The sequence below is a fragment of the Filobasidium floriforme genome (assembly GCF_021052385.1).
Source record: "Filobasidium floriforme strain CBS 6241 chromosome Unknown HD553scaffold_27, whole genome shotgun sequence".
Lineage (NCBI taxonomy): Eukaryota > Fungi > Basidiomycota > Tremellomycetes > Filobasidiales > Filobasidiaceae > Filobasidium > Filobasidium floriforme.
In genome coordinates this window covers 118,853-134,661 of record NW_025763648.1, presented here as the reverse complement: position 1 = coordinate 134,661, position 15,809 = coordinate 118,853, and the positions used below count along the sequence as shown (strand labels likewise).

The following is a 15,809-nucleotide window of genomic DNA, read 5'->3' as shown; positions in this document are numbered from 1 at the left end:
GTTGTAAAGTTTAGTAGCATGTGATAGACTGTTTCATCTACAAGACTTCAGTCAAACAAATGTACTCCATGGCAGGTGTAAGGCCTCTACACTACCGGATTGCAAGAATAAGCCGATACTCTAAGGGTGAGGCTTGCGGCTTCCATTTTCTCCATATCCCCTACAACACAAGAAAGAAATTATGAGGAGAGATGAGTCAGTTGCTTCGGCTGGCGGGCTTGACGATGATCACTTACCAGAAAAAGTTGACCTGTGACCATTTCCACCAAGCATCAGATCCCGGTCCAGACTTGTACGGATTCGGGACGTTGCCGTTATTATTGTCCTTGGTCCATTTCCTCAAACTAACGCGGATCGCCTTCTTTGTATTATCCTTGTTGTCACGGCTGAAAACAGAGTGATACAAGCGAGGTCCTCTCGGTTTAGCTAGAGCAAGCTTGATAACGAAGGGCTCCACCATAACTCACAGGCTACCGGGCATGAATTTAGCATCGTCTTTGGCCAGAAAGATGGCATCGTTGTCGAGCTCTTCCAATTTCCAATCATCGGGCTGTGGACCTGGGACATATTTGGGTTCCCTGCGAGCCATAGAAAACCATCAATACATGTCAAGAAGTGGTATCTAGAGCATGGCGCGACACCGACCTAACGACATAATAAATGTCGGTGGCATCCGGATCTTTGCTATAATAGCTTCGAAAGACCAGCGAATCCACCTTGTCCTTGTCTTCCTCTTTGGATGCTCGCGGAAACTCCTTGTAGCTGTCAGGCGCATCGACCGGCCCGCACAGGGGTGCCACAGCTAACGGTCTATCGTAAAACGCGTAGATATCGGTGATCTCGCTGGCGTTGCCAAGCTCCTTCCAGTAGCCAGGGTAATAGAACACAAGTACGCATCGGTTGGTTATATCAGATTTGGCGTCGGGCTCTTTGCCGAACGCCGCTTGTTTGGGGAAGTTGTTGATACCCTCAACGTTCCAGAACGTCCCGAGGCTCCGAGAACTGTCCCAAACGCTGCCGAGGTTGTGATCGTTGAGCGGACGAGCAAAGTATTCTTGTAGGAACTCCCAGTCGCCTTTCTGTCGATGAGAGCCTTTAGGCACCAGTGCGTCTGCTTGTTCGTCCCGTTTTTCAAGGTTGATCTTGTCGGCCAGCGCGACGTCTTGTCCACAAGCGACAGGAAGCCAGGCTTGACACGCAAGAGATACGGCGGCGAATGCTTGTATCGCTTTCAACATTTTGAAATAGAAAGCTATGTTTTACTTGATTGGAGAGCTAAGAGTCCGACTTACTTGTTCCGATCGTCAACTTATTTATTCGTTCAGGATTGAGATACATACACGGGATCTCAAACTTCGTGTTTCACCTCCTCGTATTGCTTTTGACCTGCCCCTCAAACCCCGAAAGGTACCCCTTGACCCCTCGTTATGCATTCCTGTATCTGGACACGAAGGTATGTGCCTCCCCCCCCCCCCCCGGAGAGTTCAAGCGGCAGAAACGTGATTGTATGATTGAGCGGTGTTTCAGGCAAGATGGTACTGAGCATGATGTTTCATCGTCGGCACAGTCATGAGAACATCGTTTTTCCTGTCCTATGGCTATGCATAGTGTCCTCGTCGCGCTTCTCCCCTGTCGTTACGGTGTCCAAGCAGGATCCCTATCTCTCCCTTTCAAGAGCCCTCAACCGAGATCTCCTCGAAAGACACCTCACACCCATCAGACAACGGCGAACACCCCATCACGCCCGCCCTGAATTTCCCCGTCCCCTGGCCCGTCCCCTGAGCCATACCGAACGCAGGTAGTTCTCGAAGGATGTGCCCGTTATAGCTGATCTTGATCAGAGGAAGGGGCTCGGATTCTTGAGCCTCGATCTGGATGGAGAAGCGATGGGCGGTTTGGTTTTCGAAAGGGTAGAGCGACCTGTTGAATTAAATCATGATGTGATCGAGAGAGAATCAGGAACATTTTCTAAGGTGGCCGGTGTGAGAGATGGCCTCACCAGTCGGCATACGAGTCCGTCACTACGCAGGATACCCTCGCTTGGCCGTCGACTACTTCGAGACCGGTCTTGATCCAGAGGGTGTCGGAGATGTAGAGGAAAAGACCGGCTTGGTCGCTGTGTTGTGAATACAAGATATGGATAAGCACTCGAATCCTGTTAATATGTTGCTGCCTCGCCGAGCTTACAACTAGAGGGGACCAAGGACATAGATTAGGATCCCAGCCGTTAATGCTGCAGTATGATCCGCTAAGCTTGAAATCACGGCTCACCTGATGCCCCCCATTCACTTCAATCGAAGCCTCCAACTTGAAACTCTTGACATCTTTCAACAGCGTATCGTGCTCGACCGCAACGTACGCTCCGGATGTACTGTGTACTTTTCCTGTTCTCCACCAGTCGGTCTTGGGAAGCGTTCGGAACGAGATCTTTAGGCCGTCCTGGGCGATCTCGAGGTCGGTAGGGGAGATGAAAGGTTTCCAAGGTACTGAGGTCATTGTGAGAAGACTATATGTGATGCAAATGTATATCTACTCTGGTCATGGTAGTTGTGCGATCTTCGATCTTTGTAGCTCTCGAGGACAACGCCGACGTGGAAAGCGATCGGAGCATTCCTCGGGCCGCCAAAGCGCCGATCTGCTTCCGAAACCTTAATTATCGCATATTCTGGGTCTCGGTCGCGCGTATAGAGAGTTGTTCAAGGTCGAAGAGACGCTATAGCTGAAGGACACATTGGTGTGGAATGGATTTTTGGTCAAGCTTATGTATTCTGTGCGTTCTTCTTTTGGGGGCTTCTTCTGCTCCCCAATATCAAGCTGGACCCGGTCAATGCGCTCTGTTTCGATTCTCATTGGGATGGCTGAAACGCAGGCTACCTGCTTGTTGGCAGACACGATCTGCATTTGGAGCGGTAACAATAGCTCGCACTGCACGAAACTTAAGACTTGTGTTGACTTCCATGCTGCACCTGATACGTAGGGAAGCTAGCTGTTGGCGATCAAAAAGATGTTCACACATGGCGAGTAACGCTACGCCGACCTTGATCAGTTTGATCTGACGTCTCGAGTGGAAGGCACAGTAGGATAGGTAGGAACGGATTGGGACCCGTGTCTTCCAGACTACGGTCTTTCGTATTTGACCGCTTGTTCTGGTCGATAGCCTGAAGCTATCGCCAATCAGACCACGACGATACCTATCGGAGGTTAGACAGCACCATGGATATCTGGCCTCATGCGTCTACCCTAGGTCGATCATCACACACCGCCTCTACTCGCAACCTTTGAAAAACTCTCCATCGGAGATGTCGTCGGACGAAACCTCAGGATCGTAATCGGGGTCCTTTCCCGGATCCACCTCCACCTCTACCTTCTCGTCTTTGTCTTCTGGCACGGCCAGCACGACTTCGACCACCCCAAACCCCCAAAAAAGTAAGAAGCGGAAGATCTCAGTGCAAGACTAGCAACGACGAGACGATTCATGACAGCCCGGGGTTTAAGGTGAGTTGCAGGACGAGTCGCAATGTCGAGTATTTGAGGACGAATTGCGATCGGGGACGAATTGCGATTGGCGGGACGAATCACAACTTCTGTCGGCGTTGCAGGTCTGATATTGTATATTGTCGTCTAGAAAACCAAACCTCTCAGAATCTCCACCGAGCCTGTTGAAGAGTACAAGAAGAGTTTCTCGGCGACCCAATTGGCACGCAACTGGGAGAAGGAGCAGAAGGAGCGACAGACGAAGGGTTAGGGGTTGTCGTGTCTGTTGTCAAAGTCGCGGGTCGCAGGTCGAGTCTGTTCTGTAAACTTCTCCTCCTCCTCGGCCTCCTCCATTTTTTGGTCATGTTGGATCACCATTTCACCACTTTGTAAGATCAACACACCGGTACACCAGCAAAGCATCAGCATGTCTCGCTCTCGTCCTACTCAAATTTGTTAGTCCGACTCGAAAGCGACAGGCTGTCCAGAACATAGGGTAACAGAAACGCTCATAAGTACAGGAAAGCTGAATTTTCCAAAGGTTCATCGACCTTCCCGATTTCTGCGGTTCAAGTGTATCTTTTATAGCTTGATCAACTCCTTACTGCTCGCGCCATTTGGTGCAACTTCGAAAGGCTTAGGCTGACCTCCGCCCATCTCTTCATCAGATCACCTCATACCTTTTCTCACCTCTCCAAGTTTTAGATCGTCTCTTCGACCTGGGGAGCCTTAGAGGATTAGGTCTGTACACTACTTAACCGATTGATTACGGGCCTTACGGGATCATCGTTTCTAAATTCAATCCCTTTTGGACAAGTCTTTGGATATCCGGAAATTCTATTACAGCCCCATGGGCAAGGTTGTCATTAATCCGTCTTGCAATACCTTCACGGTCAGGTGTCGAATCAGAAGGAACAGGAAGTCAACTAGAGGAGTCGGAGGAGGGGCACATATTTGCATAATCCAATCTGATAATCACAGATGTGGAGGCGGTAACCGTACAGCTCCTGTTTGTCAATGGATACATTGCCCACCATCTGACATATTTCTTGAGGCAAAAGCGACAGGTCGAGTGCAGCCCTACCACTCTCTTCAAGGTATGCCATTCCTTCGAACTGATGTATCACTGTACTTTTCCCTTGTCCTCGTTGGCGTTGGGGGATATACCGAGTAGCCAAGTGAGAGTCAGCCAACACGTAACCTCGGGGAAATCCGTCGGAACACTGCGTAACTGCGCGAGGAAAGTTCGTCAAAAGATATCGACCTCAAGAGGGGTAAGCAGATTTAGCACGAGGTTGATCCTCAGCAAATTCAAGCGGTATTTCGGTTCAGCTCCTTCCGAGTGATATCTGGAAAGAAAGGTGTAAGAGATTCTCGTAGCATGTCCGCGATGCCACTGATCATCGACTATCTCACCAGCCGCCGATACTCAGTCTCCAAACAATCACTTCCGGGTCCGTTCATCCCTTCACATTAAATCTCCTTGATATTCCTTGACAGGTCAAAGTATCGCAGATCAACTACATCTTTCTTTCACGTCGAAGACCACTACAACGCAGAGCATCTTCCGCAGTACTTTCGTAATCGAAGTTTTCGTCAGCGGTACATATTCAAGACACGATCGGTAAGAGGACTGGGACAATGCGATCGTCAATTCTGTATCGAAAGTGTCATGGGGATCGAGTTCCATATCACAGCGCGCGCTGGTTCAGCGACAGTTTCGTCTACAAGTAAAATCACATGAAACGCCCGTATCGGCCATGGTGGCAAGAGAAGATCATTTATCGCTCGCCTTCTTTGTGTCATCTTTATACGTCTATATCATGGATGTGCGAGGAAATACCAGACGTTTTGATGAGGACTGACGATCCGGGCTGGACGATGACCTGAACCTCGAGCTCGATTTCGACGTTCATTTTGCTATTGCGCTTAGTGTTACAGGGTACGCGCGAGCAAGGGCGCATGTAGAATACTGTTTGATACATGGAGCGGAACTGTGGCAGCGTCTCGGACTACGACGTTGGGATGCGAGGCATGGTACAGGGAAATGGCTGGATGCCCATGATTGACGATGACGACGATGGCGGAATGACTTAGCCCTCCTGTACCTGGTCCTCTGGTTTCTATGCGCGTGCGAAGATAGTCGAGGTTGAACATCTACTCGACGTCATAGGAGGCGGGTCGGAGCTCTGTGCTCTTCCTCCAGGAGCAGGAGAGGACTGCGCCTACTTGCGACGCTCGTCATTCCCTAAGCGCATCGTCAGCTTGTTCAATCAAACACGGTCGAGTGACGCGACGCGTTCATCGCGCTTGGACCCCCCCTCGACCCCTCCCCCCTCGCCCCTCGACCACATATCTAGTCGACTTCGACTTGCAAACTATCAGACTACCATTGCCCACCTCTTTCTCTCCTTTCCTCATCGTTGAACTATCTGTGAAACTTTCTTCTGCTATTTGCTAAGTTTTTCTGAACGCTACCAAGCACCCAAAAAAACATAACACGCACAACTAAAAAACCTTTTTCTGCTAACAAGATGTCTTCTTACGCTACTGCCCCTACCCTCAAATCCTCCATCTCTACCTCTCTCAAGTCTGCGATCGCTTCGGTCAAGGGCAAGAAGAACCTCCCCGTTATCGTCATTCCCGCCGTCCAAGGACGTGCTCAGGTCACCTCGGAGGACGTCGCCGCCACCGCTAAGGTCGACTCGGCTTCGCTCTTGGCCCGGATCAAGGCTCGACGTGCTACCAAGGCCGCCGAGACCGACAAGGCGAGGATCATCCCCCAGCCTCGACCCCTCGTCATCAGGATCGTCGCCGGTCCTCGTCGTGAGCAGATCGAATGCCCTGAAGAGGTGAGTCGTCGTCGTCGTCGTCGTCGTCGTCGTCGCAACATTCCGGTCTGGATCGTTTTTCGCTGATCCGACTTTTTGGCGCGATCGTTTGTTCATCTTCGATATAGACCCGATGGGCTTCGGTCCCTCAACACAGGGTCGCTGAACCTATCAAGAGCGCCCTGAGGGTCAAGACTGGTCGTTATGCTACCGTGAGTTCCCGTCGTCTTTCTCCAGCCCAGAATGTCATAGGTCGGATCCGCTGACTTTGGGTGATTCGTCATCGGGTTTGTTGTTTTGTTTTTCGTTCGAGCTCGATCAGGCCGAGGACGTGATGGTCAGTTTTCGCCTATCAACACAAGCGATACAACGAATATCGTACTGATCGTGCACCGTCCTTCTTCTTCTACATCCTCGGCTTCGTACTTTATCGATATGACAACAGAACCGTCCCGTAAGTCAGCCCGAGCCAGCCCGTTTCCGCGTTCTTCGACGTCATGTCCGATCGCTGACCCGACCTTCCTTTCGTCGTCCGGATCGCAGACCCACACCGACGTCTACACCGAGATCAACGAGCACCTCGTCGACCTGGACGTCATCAACAAGGAGAGGTCTATGCTAGGCAAGCAACCTATCGTTCGCAAGGAGCTTCCTGAGGACTACGACTTCGATGCGAGGGAGAGGACTGTCCGCATCGAGGAGGGACTGAACACCCACCGTACCATGCCTCACATGGACGATATCGTTCACCACGAGGTCACCGACGAGGACATGACCGAGAACTGGATCACCAACGTCCGTATCGAGAAGCAGGAGGCCGCCGACAAGAAGGAGGCCGAACAGTGCCGCGACGTCCGACAACAAGCCGAACGACTCGAGATCGCGGTTCGAAACAACACTCCTGGCGCTGCTTACGAACTCTACCGACACTTGTTCGACAACGTCCAATTCTTCCCCGACTACGCCGAGCGATTCTCAGCCGTAACGGGTGCTTCTACCGCTTCAGCTCCCGAGATCGCTACCGAGGTCGAGGACGTCTGCGAGCCCGCCTCCGAGGTTGCGCCTATCTGCCCCGACGCTCCCGCCCGAGGTTCCAGGTATGCGAGGGCCAAGAGGTCCACCTGCAACGTCAAGGAAAGCACTTTCGACAGGGACATGCCTCGACCCACGCCTAAGCGGTTGTTCCGAGAGGCTTTGGCCAACATGAACACCGTCGCTGAGGTCAACGAGGACGAGGAGGACGAGTTCTAAGTGGGCTGTGCTCACGAAGCGGGTTATCCATGCTTCAAACAGTAAGTCCCGCCGGTCCGAATCGGTGGCATCTCGAGCTTCGTCTTCTTCGCTACTTCATATGCTTACCTTCGCTTCGTCTCCCCTTCCCCATTTGTTCTCAACAGACTACCCTTATTCCACCGCTCTTCGTACAGAAGCTCCGACCTCGAAGCCGGGCCTTGGGACCTGCGAGCGATCGCTATCAGTCTTCCACATTACCTTCCACCTCGCCTTCCCGGCCGGAGAACATCGAAACGGACCTGCCACCACGCCGACCTTTGCCTTTCTCACGGGACCCAACGGACGTCCAAGAACGATCCGGGTAAACCACTTGCTGTAGAGGGTCCCCTTAACCGGGCACAAATCCTAGACTCGGCGGTCGTTCCGTTGAATGGCGTTGGGGACCCTCATTTTACAGGTACAAGTCGGTCTCGGATCTGAGGACGTCTCCGCGGGTCCTACATTGGGGAGGGTGATCATGTTGGCGTTCAAGGTGCGAGGGAAGGGACGATATTCTCCGGATTCGGGGAGGTGAGTTCTTCGGTTTGGGCGTGAAGACGGGTCTTGGGGTTTCTCTTAATAGGTTGACGGGAAGGAGTCGATGGAAGGAGAGCATACTCACACGACCTCGGTGACTCGCTACGCTGGCTTGTCACGGGTCGAAGCTTGGATCGCCTACGGTCATGGTGACCTGCCGACATCCCGGATATACACGAACGGGTCGGACAAGGGATACCGTCACCTCGATACAACAACACCACGCGAAGATACGTAAAGGAGAGGAGGAGATGCGAAGGGGGGGCAACCGACTATACACGACGTCGTGTTTCCCTCGGGGAATGGACACTTTCTGGTTCTGATTCGGGCTCGGGTTTCGGTTTGGTTATCGTAGTTAGGGGTACCGGTTTTTCCCACTGGGTTTTTTCCACCGGTACCATTTGTATTCGTCTCGTCGTGGCACTTATAATTCTCGGATCACACTGTTTGGTTTTATATTATAATTCTCGGGTTTGGATTACACTGTGATGCTATCCTGCTCTGCCATACGAAGTGATTGCGCTTGACTTGCGATTTGAATATGCTCTTCAAATATCGTTCTTGACGTCAGAGGTGTGATTACGTAATCGAGTCCCCCAGCAAGATCGCTACATCGCCAAAAGCTAGTAGTAAGTCCTTGTCTTTGCTACACCTGCTGCAATCACTCTTGAATCGCATACAGCATCAGCTCCAGCTACAAAAATAGTAGCGGCCTTACAGATACTTCAAGCATGCCTAGAGATCGTTCACGCTCCCGCTCCCGTTCTCCGGATCGTAAACGGGATAGAGACTCCAAACGCAAGAGACGAGATCGGGATCGGGATAGGTCAAGGTCAAGATCGAGATCAAGAGATCGCCGTGATCGATATGAAGACGAGGATAAGGAGGATCGGGGTAGGAAAGAAGAACAGACGATTGGAAGCCTGGACGAGGTTGGGCAGAGGGAGTTGACGACGAATGATTATTTGTGAGTCGGTCTTTTCCGTCCCGGGAACTGCTCCTGATCTGTCAAGCGAGGTCTGATAGCTGATTGTATCCTCCCATTACGCTGAACAGCTTGAAGGCTGCCGAGTTCAAGGCTTGGTTACGTGAGGAAAAGGGAAAGGTAAACCGAAACATCAATGCCGGACAGACTATGATTGGTCGTAAGCTCATCTGCGTTGTTTCTGAACAGTATCTGGACGACCTTTCCGGGGACAAGTCTCGCAAGTAAGTCAGCTCGCCCTCTTTTTTCTGCTCCGATTCTCAAATATGTGTCTGTACTTATAAGCTGACATCATCTTTCTTACTCGCTTGATCACAGATATTTCAAGAAGTTCATATCACGATGGAACGACCTCGTCCTCCCACCCAAATATTACCGTCCGCTAGCCTCTACCTCGGTCGCAGCGTCAGCTCAGACGGGGTACAAGTGGTCTTTCGCGAACAACCGATCCAAGGTCGATAAAAACGAATTGGAGAGGCTGAGAGGGGATGTGGACAAGATGACGAACGGTGGAGGTGGGCTCGGGCCTATGTCGACCTCGAAAGGTGCTATCGGACCTTCGTTACCTTCCGCTGGCAGAACGATTGGACCTTCGATGCCATCCACAGCACTATCATTCTCGGCATCTTCAAGCAACCAGACCCCTGCGGACCGACAACTAGCCCTGGAAGAAGCTCGGGAAGAATCCCTCAAAGCTCGGAAAGCCGAAAGGAACAAGCTTTACGGAAGGGTGGAAGAGCTCGTACCCAAAACCGGGGGGCGGGAGGGGAAGATGGAAGAGAGAAGAGCGACGAATGCCGAGAATAGGATGTATAGGGAAAAAGACGCTAGTGCGGGCATAGAGGTGGATGAGGCGACTTTGATGGGTGGGGGGAACGATTTCCAGAAAGCGTGAGTCCCAAAGACATGGCATATGTGCTTGCTTTCTTCTTCTACAAGAGCAGACCAATCCGGGTTGGTCAAATCAAAACTGATCATCCGATCTCGCCCGACTTCTGGTTCCTATTACAGGTTGGCACAACGCGAAGCCGCTAAAGCTAGGAAACAAGACCGCCGCTCAGACGTCGTCAATGACCGTCGGGCGGCCATGTCAGATCGCTTACAGAGCATGAAGGCGAAGGATGATGAGACGATGGCCATGTTCAGGCAGATGGCGCAATCGAAGTTTGGACAAGGGGGACGATAGGACGGGACGAGTTGAGAACGGGAACAGGCGGTTGTGCTGGCGCACAAGAGGAATCTATGTGAACGAGAGGGTCCAATGGGAAAGGGTCAGGGGACAAGAGATTGGATTTCAAGCAACAGGACAAAAGGGAGGCTACTGAAGAGGACGCCTCCGAGTGGCGCCTACCGTCAGCTCAGGCCAGGATCGACATAATGAAATAGCTGCCCTGGATCACCGTTCAGTCTGGTCATTCTCGCCAACACACGAACGAGACGGCTCTTCATCATCGATTACTCATTCGAAAATCGGAAGTTGCGAATTCAAGGCAGGAATCGCAGGGGCTGGTGCTATCCGATGCGCGTGGCCCTTCAATAGACTGTCAACGGGAACGATCATCTGCAGAGCGGAAGATCGGGAATATCGGGATGAGAGAGGAGGCTTGTACCATACCGTTCGGGGAACAACCAGGCGAAGCGACTCGTGCGGAAGGATATGCATGAACATGATTCTTCATCATGGAGAAAGGTTGGGTCTGAAGGTCTCCGCCTCTCCCGATTCCCGGGTTTCGTATTTCGGAGATGCAATTCGGTTGGAGATAGCAAAGTAGGCCAATCATGTGAGAAGCAGGTGATCGGAAACTACGAAGCGCGGTGCGTGATGACTCCTCGAAGAGAACTACTGACTTGTCAGTCCTGTCATATGGGAGATTCATGGCTGGCAATTCTCTATTTACCCGTGAGGACTCGCGTCCAGACGATCATACATAGGACGAACGTGTCGCCGAGCGGGCTTCCAGGCGGGAGAATCAGGGAGATCTCTTATCTATGGTCAACGGTTGACCCACAAAGGATCTTCCTATAGTACACGGACGGATCACTGCGGCGTAAGAGGAGAGCCAGGTCATTTCGGGCGCTTTTACGGCAGGGAGAATCGTGACTCAACAAAGGAAGAGGACGGTGAAACTGTGAATCTTCATCACAAGGAGTACGCCCATGTTGCTTCTCCGGTGGCTTTTTAGCTGTGGCTTGATTCCTCTTTTCAACAAACTCCGAGCTCCCTCTGGCTCTCGAACCCCTCTCAAACCCTCGGATAAGATTCGAGAAGCAACACCCATGAGTGAAAGCGACATGCGCGGGCACAGCCTCCTCGATCTCCTCGATGTCGCAATACGCGCGAATACTGTTGCACCATCGGTACAAAGGATCGTCGCGGAAGGTTGTGTGTGTTAGAGGCTCCTCACATAAAGCCTTAGGTATAAGAGTCGACGGGTTTCGTGGCGACTCAACGCAATATCGCGGCATTCTGGTTCGGAACAACTCTTCCACAACATTATCGTATTCCCTTTCCATCCTCTCCTAAACCCTAAGCAACACCTTTTGGGTTGACGACCCTCTTCTATACTATCACATTTTCCCGATGAATCAGGCTCCCCCTCATAACAAGGAGATGTCGGGATTGCCTTTTAAAAGTGAGTGGTCTCATATTTCTTGTGCATGTCGAAAATTAGTCCTTACTCACCTACCTGCCACTTAAACTGTATACAGTGCACAAGGGCCCGAAGATCAAGCTCGTACCGCAACCACCCTTGACAGCCGACATCGCCATCGAGCCGGTTCGATTCCAAGATCTTCCTAGGCCCAGACGCGATCCAAACGAGTTTTCGACACATCTCGACGAAAAAGTTCAGATCAAGGAGCGCGCGCTTACGCTTTTTCAGACGGTGTGCGTTCTGCTCGTGCAGTTTATCGCAGTCGTCGTGCTGGCATTCCCATGGAGTTTCGCCATATTGGGACTCGCTGGAGGCTTGATCACCTGCTTGATAGTAGGTTTTACCACCATCTACTCGGTACATATTCTTTGGAGGTTTTGCATGGTTCATCGGGAAGTCCGAGACCTGTGTGACTTGGCTTATCACTTGTTTGGCAAGAGTAGGCTGGCGTGGTACCTAGCGTGAGTTTGATATCTCTACGTATACATCGAGTGAGCATGTACGCATCACTGACGACACTGTTTTGAACACAGATTCATCGGCTTGGCATTGAACAATCTCGGTGTCATGGCCGTCCATGTGAATGGAGCTCAAACGGCTATCAGTACGCTGGGTCATACGTTCTGCTCAGTCTATTGGGGTCTAACGGCGTTCGGGATCATGTACGCGGGATCCCTCGTGCGTGGTTTCAGAAAAGCGGGTCCAGCGGCAGCCTTGAGTGCGGGCACTATGTTTGCGTGTTTCATCCTCGTTATCGTTGGTGAGTGATTGTGTGGCCCGTAAAATCAGCCCGATATGCTCTTTGCTAACCCGTACCTGCGTTCGACGTTTCAGGTCATGTCGTGCAGGACAAGCCCAATCAATATTATCCGGACACCTCGTTGGCTTGGACCATGTGGGCTCCCAAGGGAACCACTGCGATCAAGGGAATCAACGCCGTCTTGAACATCATCTATTCGTTCATTGGTCATCCGCTCATCCCGAGCTATATCGGTGACATGCGCGATCCATCACAATTTCCGACAGCACTTTACATCACCATGGCTATCGAGATCGTGCTCTTTACCATACTCGGCGCCGTCGTGTATGTCAAGACTGGTAAGTTGCGGGGTATGTCGTTACCGTGGCGGGATGAGAGCTAATAGGAAAGCCTCGGTCTGTAGGCACAGAATTGACTGTCAGTCCGGCTTATGGAAGTCTGACCGAACACTTGGGCAAAGCTGCGGCCGGCTTGGCTCTTCCGACGATTGTAAGCTTAAACGGGTACCTTTTCAGACGCTCCGTTACTGACGCCTCATCCCACCCATAGCTTATCGTCGGCTCGCTGTTCTCTCTCGTAACTTCCAGAGCGGTATTCTTCCAGATCTACAAGGAAGGTTCTGTTCACCGACGCAGGCACACTCGTGTCGGATGGCTCGTTTGGTTCGGAATCGTCACGGCCGGTTGGATCGTCGCGTTCATCTTGGCTGAAGCCGGTGAGTTCGGGATGCGAAAGCTTCCAGTCTGCTGGAGGTCCGAGCTGATGTCATGTCTCTGGCTACGAGCAGTACCGTTTTTTGGGGACCTTTTATCATTGAGTCAGTGTCGCACATTACATGGTAAGGTTTACGCTCTAAGCTGACTCCAATCGTCTCGTAGTCAGCGCCCTGTTTGCGAGTTGGTTTGGCTATATCCTCTGGCCCATCGCCTACTTCCGAATGAGCAGAGGACGAAGTTTGAAGGACCCCAAGCATGCCTCGCAGGTTGTACTTTGCATCATCCTGTTTATCGCCGGTAAGTCACATATACATCGACGCATAATACGGTGACAGTCAAACTCATGCTTGTGTCGTGCTGCAGGTGTTTTCCTATTTACTGCCGGTACTTACGCCAGTATCAAGTCGATCCGAGATAATTACGCTGCGGGGCCGATCAAGAGGCCTTTTACGTGCACCAATACTGGTTTCCAATTCAGCCGATAGATTCAGTTTGTCAAGACTTCTGAAGCTTGTTAAGCTTGTTAAGGGTTGTCGAGGGCTGTCTGGGGTTACGGAGGTGTATATGGATGACATTCAAGTAGATGCGGTTTTCCATTAGAGCACGATCGATTTCAAAGCGTCTGACCAAACCATGAATCTCAACCTGAACGGGATGGCGGGGATGACCACTTGTCGTTTCCAGATTTCATAGCCTCTTACTTCCTGTCCAACTAATCATCTTCAGAAACTTCAGCCAAAAGAGCGGATGTCTCGTGTACAAGTGACACGGGTCTGTATTCAAGTGGTACGAGCCTGATTTTCATGTTGGAGGCCGGACTAGCGCCCATTATCTATACGTATCTCTCAATACGACGACCTTACTTCAACCAGATCTCGCAACACCCAACACCGTTTCGCTCTATCCAAAGGGATGGATTCTATCATATCAGGAACCGCTCGCTTGTAAAAGGAACATGTCGAAGACTCACCCGAGAGATCCTTGGCTCCTTTATCGGAGCATTTCCCGATCATCCCCCCTCCGAAGAAACCTAGAGTCTTGCCGAGCCCATTGGTAGGTCTGACTTCGGTAGGAGCGACTTTCATGAGGAAACACTTGTTGTTCTCCGGTTTAGGAAACTCCCAATATCTGACTCCTCGGCAATACTCTTGGGCTTCATGATGCGTCAGGTAGGAATCCAGATCAAAGCCCAGGAAAACACAGGTCTGGATCTGAGTGTCACGGTCTGAACGGAAGAGAGCCGTGGCTTCATGACATACAGTATTGCTTATCGAGATCGTCTCCAACCTTGTCTGTTGGAGGTTGGAGCAGTTGACATTCCTTAAAACAATCCACCATGGACGTCTTTCCCAGGACCGTCTTGAGATCCGGGAGCACAGTATGTTGCCCGCTAGCATCGGTCTGATGTACCATGAGTCATCTCGCGTCAATCGATATTGGTTCTCTTAAGCCGGGAAGAGATGATTCGCCAATCGAAGGCTTACACCGTTTGGGAAAGTCAAACCGGCGGACTGGTAAGCGGCAAATGGATCGGTCATTTGTGCGCCTGTAGGATCCTTTTCCGCTCCATCGCAATATTGCTGTTCGGCTCTGACCCCGAGCGCCACCAGGGCGATGAGGGTAATGTAACAAGAGTACTTCATAGCTGACGTTGATGATCAATGAGTGAGACAAGCGGTTGAAAGATTGATCTGATAGTCGTTCGAAGGAGTTACAACCTGTGTTCATGATATATTCCAGGTTTTACGTCGATTCAAATTCGGGGTTTTATGCTAGTCCAACTTGGAAACGTGCAAAGGTTCTCCTTGATAGATGCTAAGGGGCTGGGAAGATTCAACTGGACTTCATGGAGGATGGCCATTTCTCTTTTGTCTCTCTGCTCCAACGCGTCCTGTTTCAGCTCCTGTTCCAGGCTGAAACGCAGGGACAGCGCGAGGGTTCGCACTGGGCCGCATCTAAGCTAGCTACCATGACTTTGTGTCTATCAGCGGGTGCTGAGGGGGATCCAAGCTTTCCCCTTGCCTGCGGTGTTGTTGACGAGACCGAGGATACGGTTGTCCCTCATCTAGACACGATGGCGAAGGCAGAAAGACGTTCAGAACGGCGAAGACGGAGAGTTATTCAGAATGGCATAGACGGAAAGATGTCCGGGAGGGTGCAGGCGGACAGGCGGACAGAATGGCAAAGGCCGGACATTTGTTCAGATGAAGAGAATCCTGATCACCTGTTTATTGATACGCTTCTGTACAGCAATACTACTCCTGATGTCAACCAAGATCACCATCATCTTGTCCGTTTTCCTGTTGGTGGCCTTGTGCTGATCTTCGATGGTCTTCATATCAGTTTTGAGAGCGGCAATGTCGGCTTTGAGGGTCTTTGTGATGTCCAACTTCTTATCGGTGGCCTTGTTCTGATCTTTGATGGCCGCAACGTCAGCTTTGAGGGTCGCAATGTCGGCTTTGAGAGTGTTGACGTTGGCTTTGAGAGTGTTGACGTCGGTCAGATTTTGATTGACGTCCTGAGTGGAGGTGAGAACTCTGACGAGCATCTCGGCGTCGGCTTGGGTGAACATGATAAGGA

At 51.3% G+C, this 15,809-nt stretch overlaps 7 protein-coding genes across 7 annotated transcripts; 3 read left to right on the top strand and 4 right to left on the bottom strand.

The window, feature by feature from the left end:
- Positions 1–120: 120 nt before the first annotated feature.
- On the bottom strand, positions 121–1,238 carry HD553DRAFT_363862 (uncharacterized protein; the record flags this gene model as incomplete). The annotated part of the gene is made up of 4 exons (XM_046184037.1): positions 121–160; positions 237–386; positions 468–578; positions 646–1,238. The coding sequence occupies 4 exons, from the start codon at positions 1,236–1,238 to the stop codon at positions 121–123; spliced, it is 894 nt and encodes a 297-aa protein (XP_046032975.1).
- A 252-nt stretch (positions 1,239–1,490) lies between these two features.
- On the bottom strand, positions 1,491–2,512 carry HD553DRAFT_352928 (uncharacterized protein). Its single transcript, XM_046183731.1, has 3 exons — positions 2,270–2,512; positions 2,000–2,116; positions 1,491–1,920 (listed from the first exon to the last, which is right to left on the bottom strand). The coding sequence occupies exons 1-3, from the start codon at positions 2,494–2,496 to the stop codon at positions 1,671–1,673; spliced, it is 594 nt and encodes a 197-aa protein (XP_046032974.1). The 5' UTR covers positions 2,497–2,512; the 3' UTR covers positions 1,491–1,670.
- Positions 2,513–6,701: 4,189 nt separating this feature from the next.
- On the top strand, positions 6,702–7,825 carry HD553DRAFT_142234 (uncharacterized protein). Its single transcript, XM_046176674.1, has 3 exons — positions 6,702–6,759; positions 6,849–7,597; positions 7,703–7,825. Exon 2 carries the CDS (start codon positions 6,921–6,923, stop codon positions 7,554–7,556), a length of 636 nt encoding a protein of 211 aa, XP_046032973.1. The 5' UTR covers positions 6,702–6,759; positions 6,849–6,920; the 3' UTR covers positions 7,557–7,597; positions 7,703–7,825.
- Positions 7,826–8,845: 1,020 nt separating this feature from the next.
- Positions 8,846–10,285, top strand: HD553DRAFT_345972 (uncharacterized protein; the record flags this gene model as incomplete). Its single annotated transcript, XM_046183154.1, has 5 exons — positions 8,846–9,081; positions 9,171–9,219; positions 9,289–9,323; positions 9,418–9,990; positions 10,111–10,285. The coding sequence occupies 5 exons, from the start codon at positions 8,846–8,848 to the stop codon at positions 10,283–10,285; spliced, it is 1,068 nt and encodes a 355-aa protein (XP_046032972.1).
- A 1,395-nt stretch (positions 10,286–11,680) lies between these two features.
- Positions 11,681–13,714, top strand: HD553DRAFT_345971 (transmembrane amino acid transporter protein-domain-containing protein; the record flags this gene model as incomplete). The annotated part of the gene is made up of 9 exons (XM_046183153.1): positions 11,681–11,732; positions 11,809–12,214; positions 12,287–12,513; positions 12,588–12,851; positions 12,917–13,002; positions 13,063–13,228; positions 13,301–13,330; positions 13,392–13,526; positions 13,593–13,714. The coding sequence occupies 9 exons, from the start codon at positions 11,681–11,683 to the stop codon at positions 13,712–13,714; spliced, it is 1,488 nt and encodes a 495-aa protein (XP_046032971.1).
- Positions 13,715–13,849: 135 nt separating this feature from the next.
- Positions 13,850–15,109, bottom strand: HD553DRAFT_319377 (uncharacterized protein). Its single transcript, XM_046181012.1, has 4 exons — positions 14,714–15,109; positions 14,489–14,630; positions 14,200–14,382; positions 13,850–14,129 (listed from the first exon to the last, which is right to left on the bottom strand). The coding sequence occupies exons 1-4, from the start codon at positions 14,870–14,872 to the stop codon at positions 14,089–14,091; spliced, it is 525 nt and encodes a 174-aa protein (XP_046032970.1). The 5' UTR covers positions 14,873–15,109; the 3' UTR covers positions 13,850–14,088.
- A 320-nt stretch (positions 15,110–15,429) lies between these two features.
- Positions 15,430–15,801, bottom strand: HD553DRAFT_363841 (uncharacterized protein; the record flags this gene model as incomplete). The annotated part of the gene is made up of 1 exon (XM_046184036.1): positions 15,430–15,801. The coding sequence occupies one exon, from the start codon at positions 15,799–15,801 to the stop codon at positions 15,430–15,432; it is 372 nt and encodes a 123-aa protein (XP_046032969.1).
- Positions 15,802–15,809: the final 8 nt, after the last annotated feature.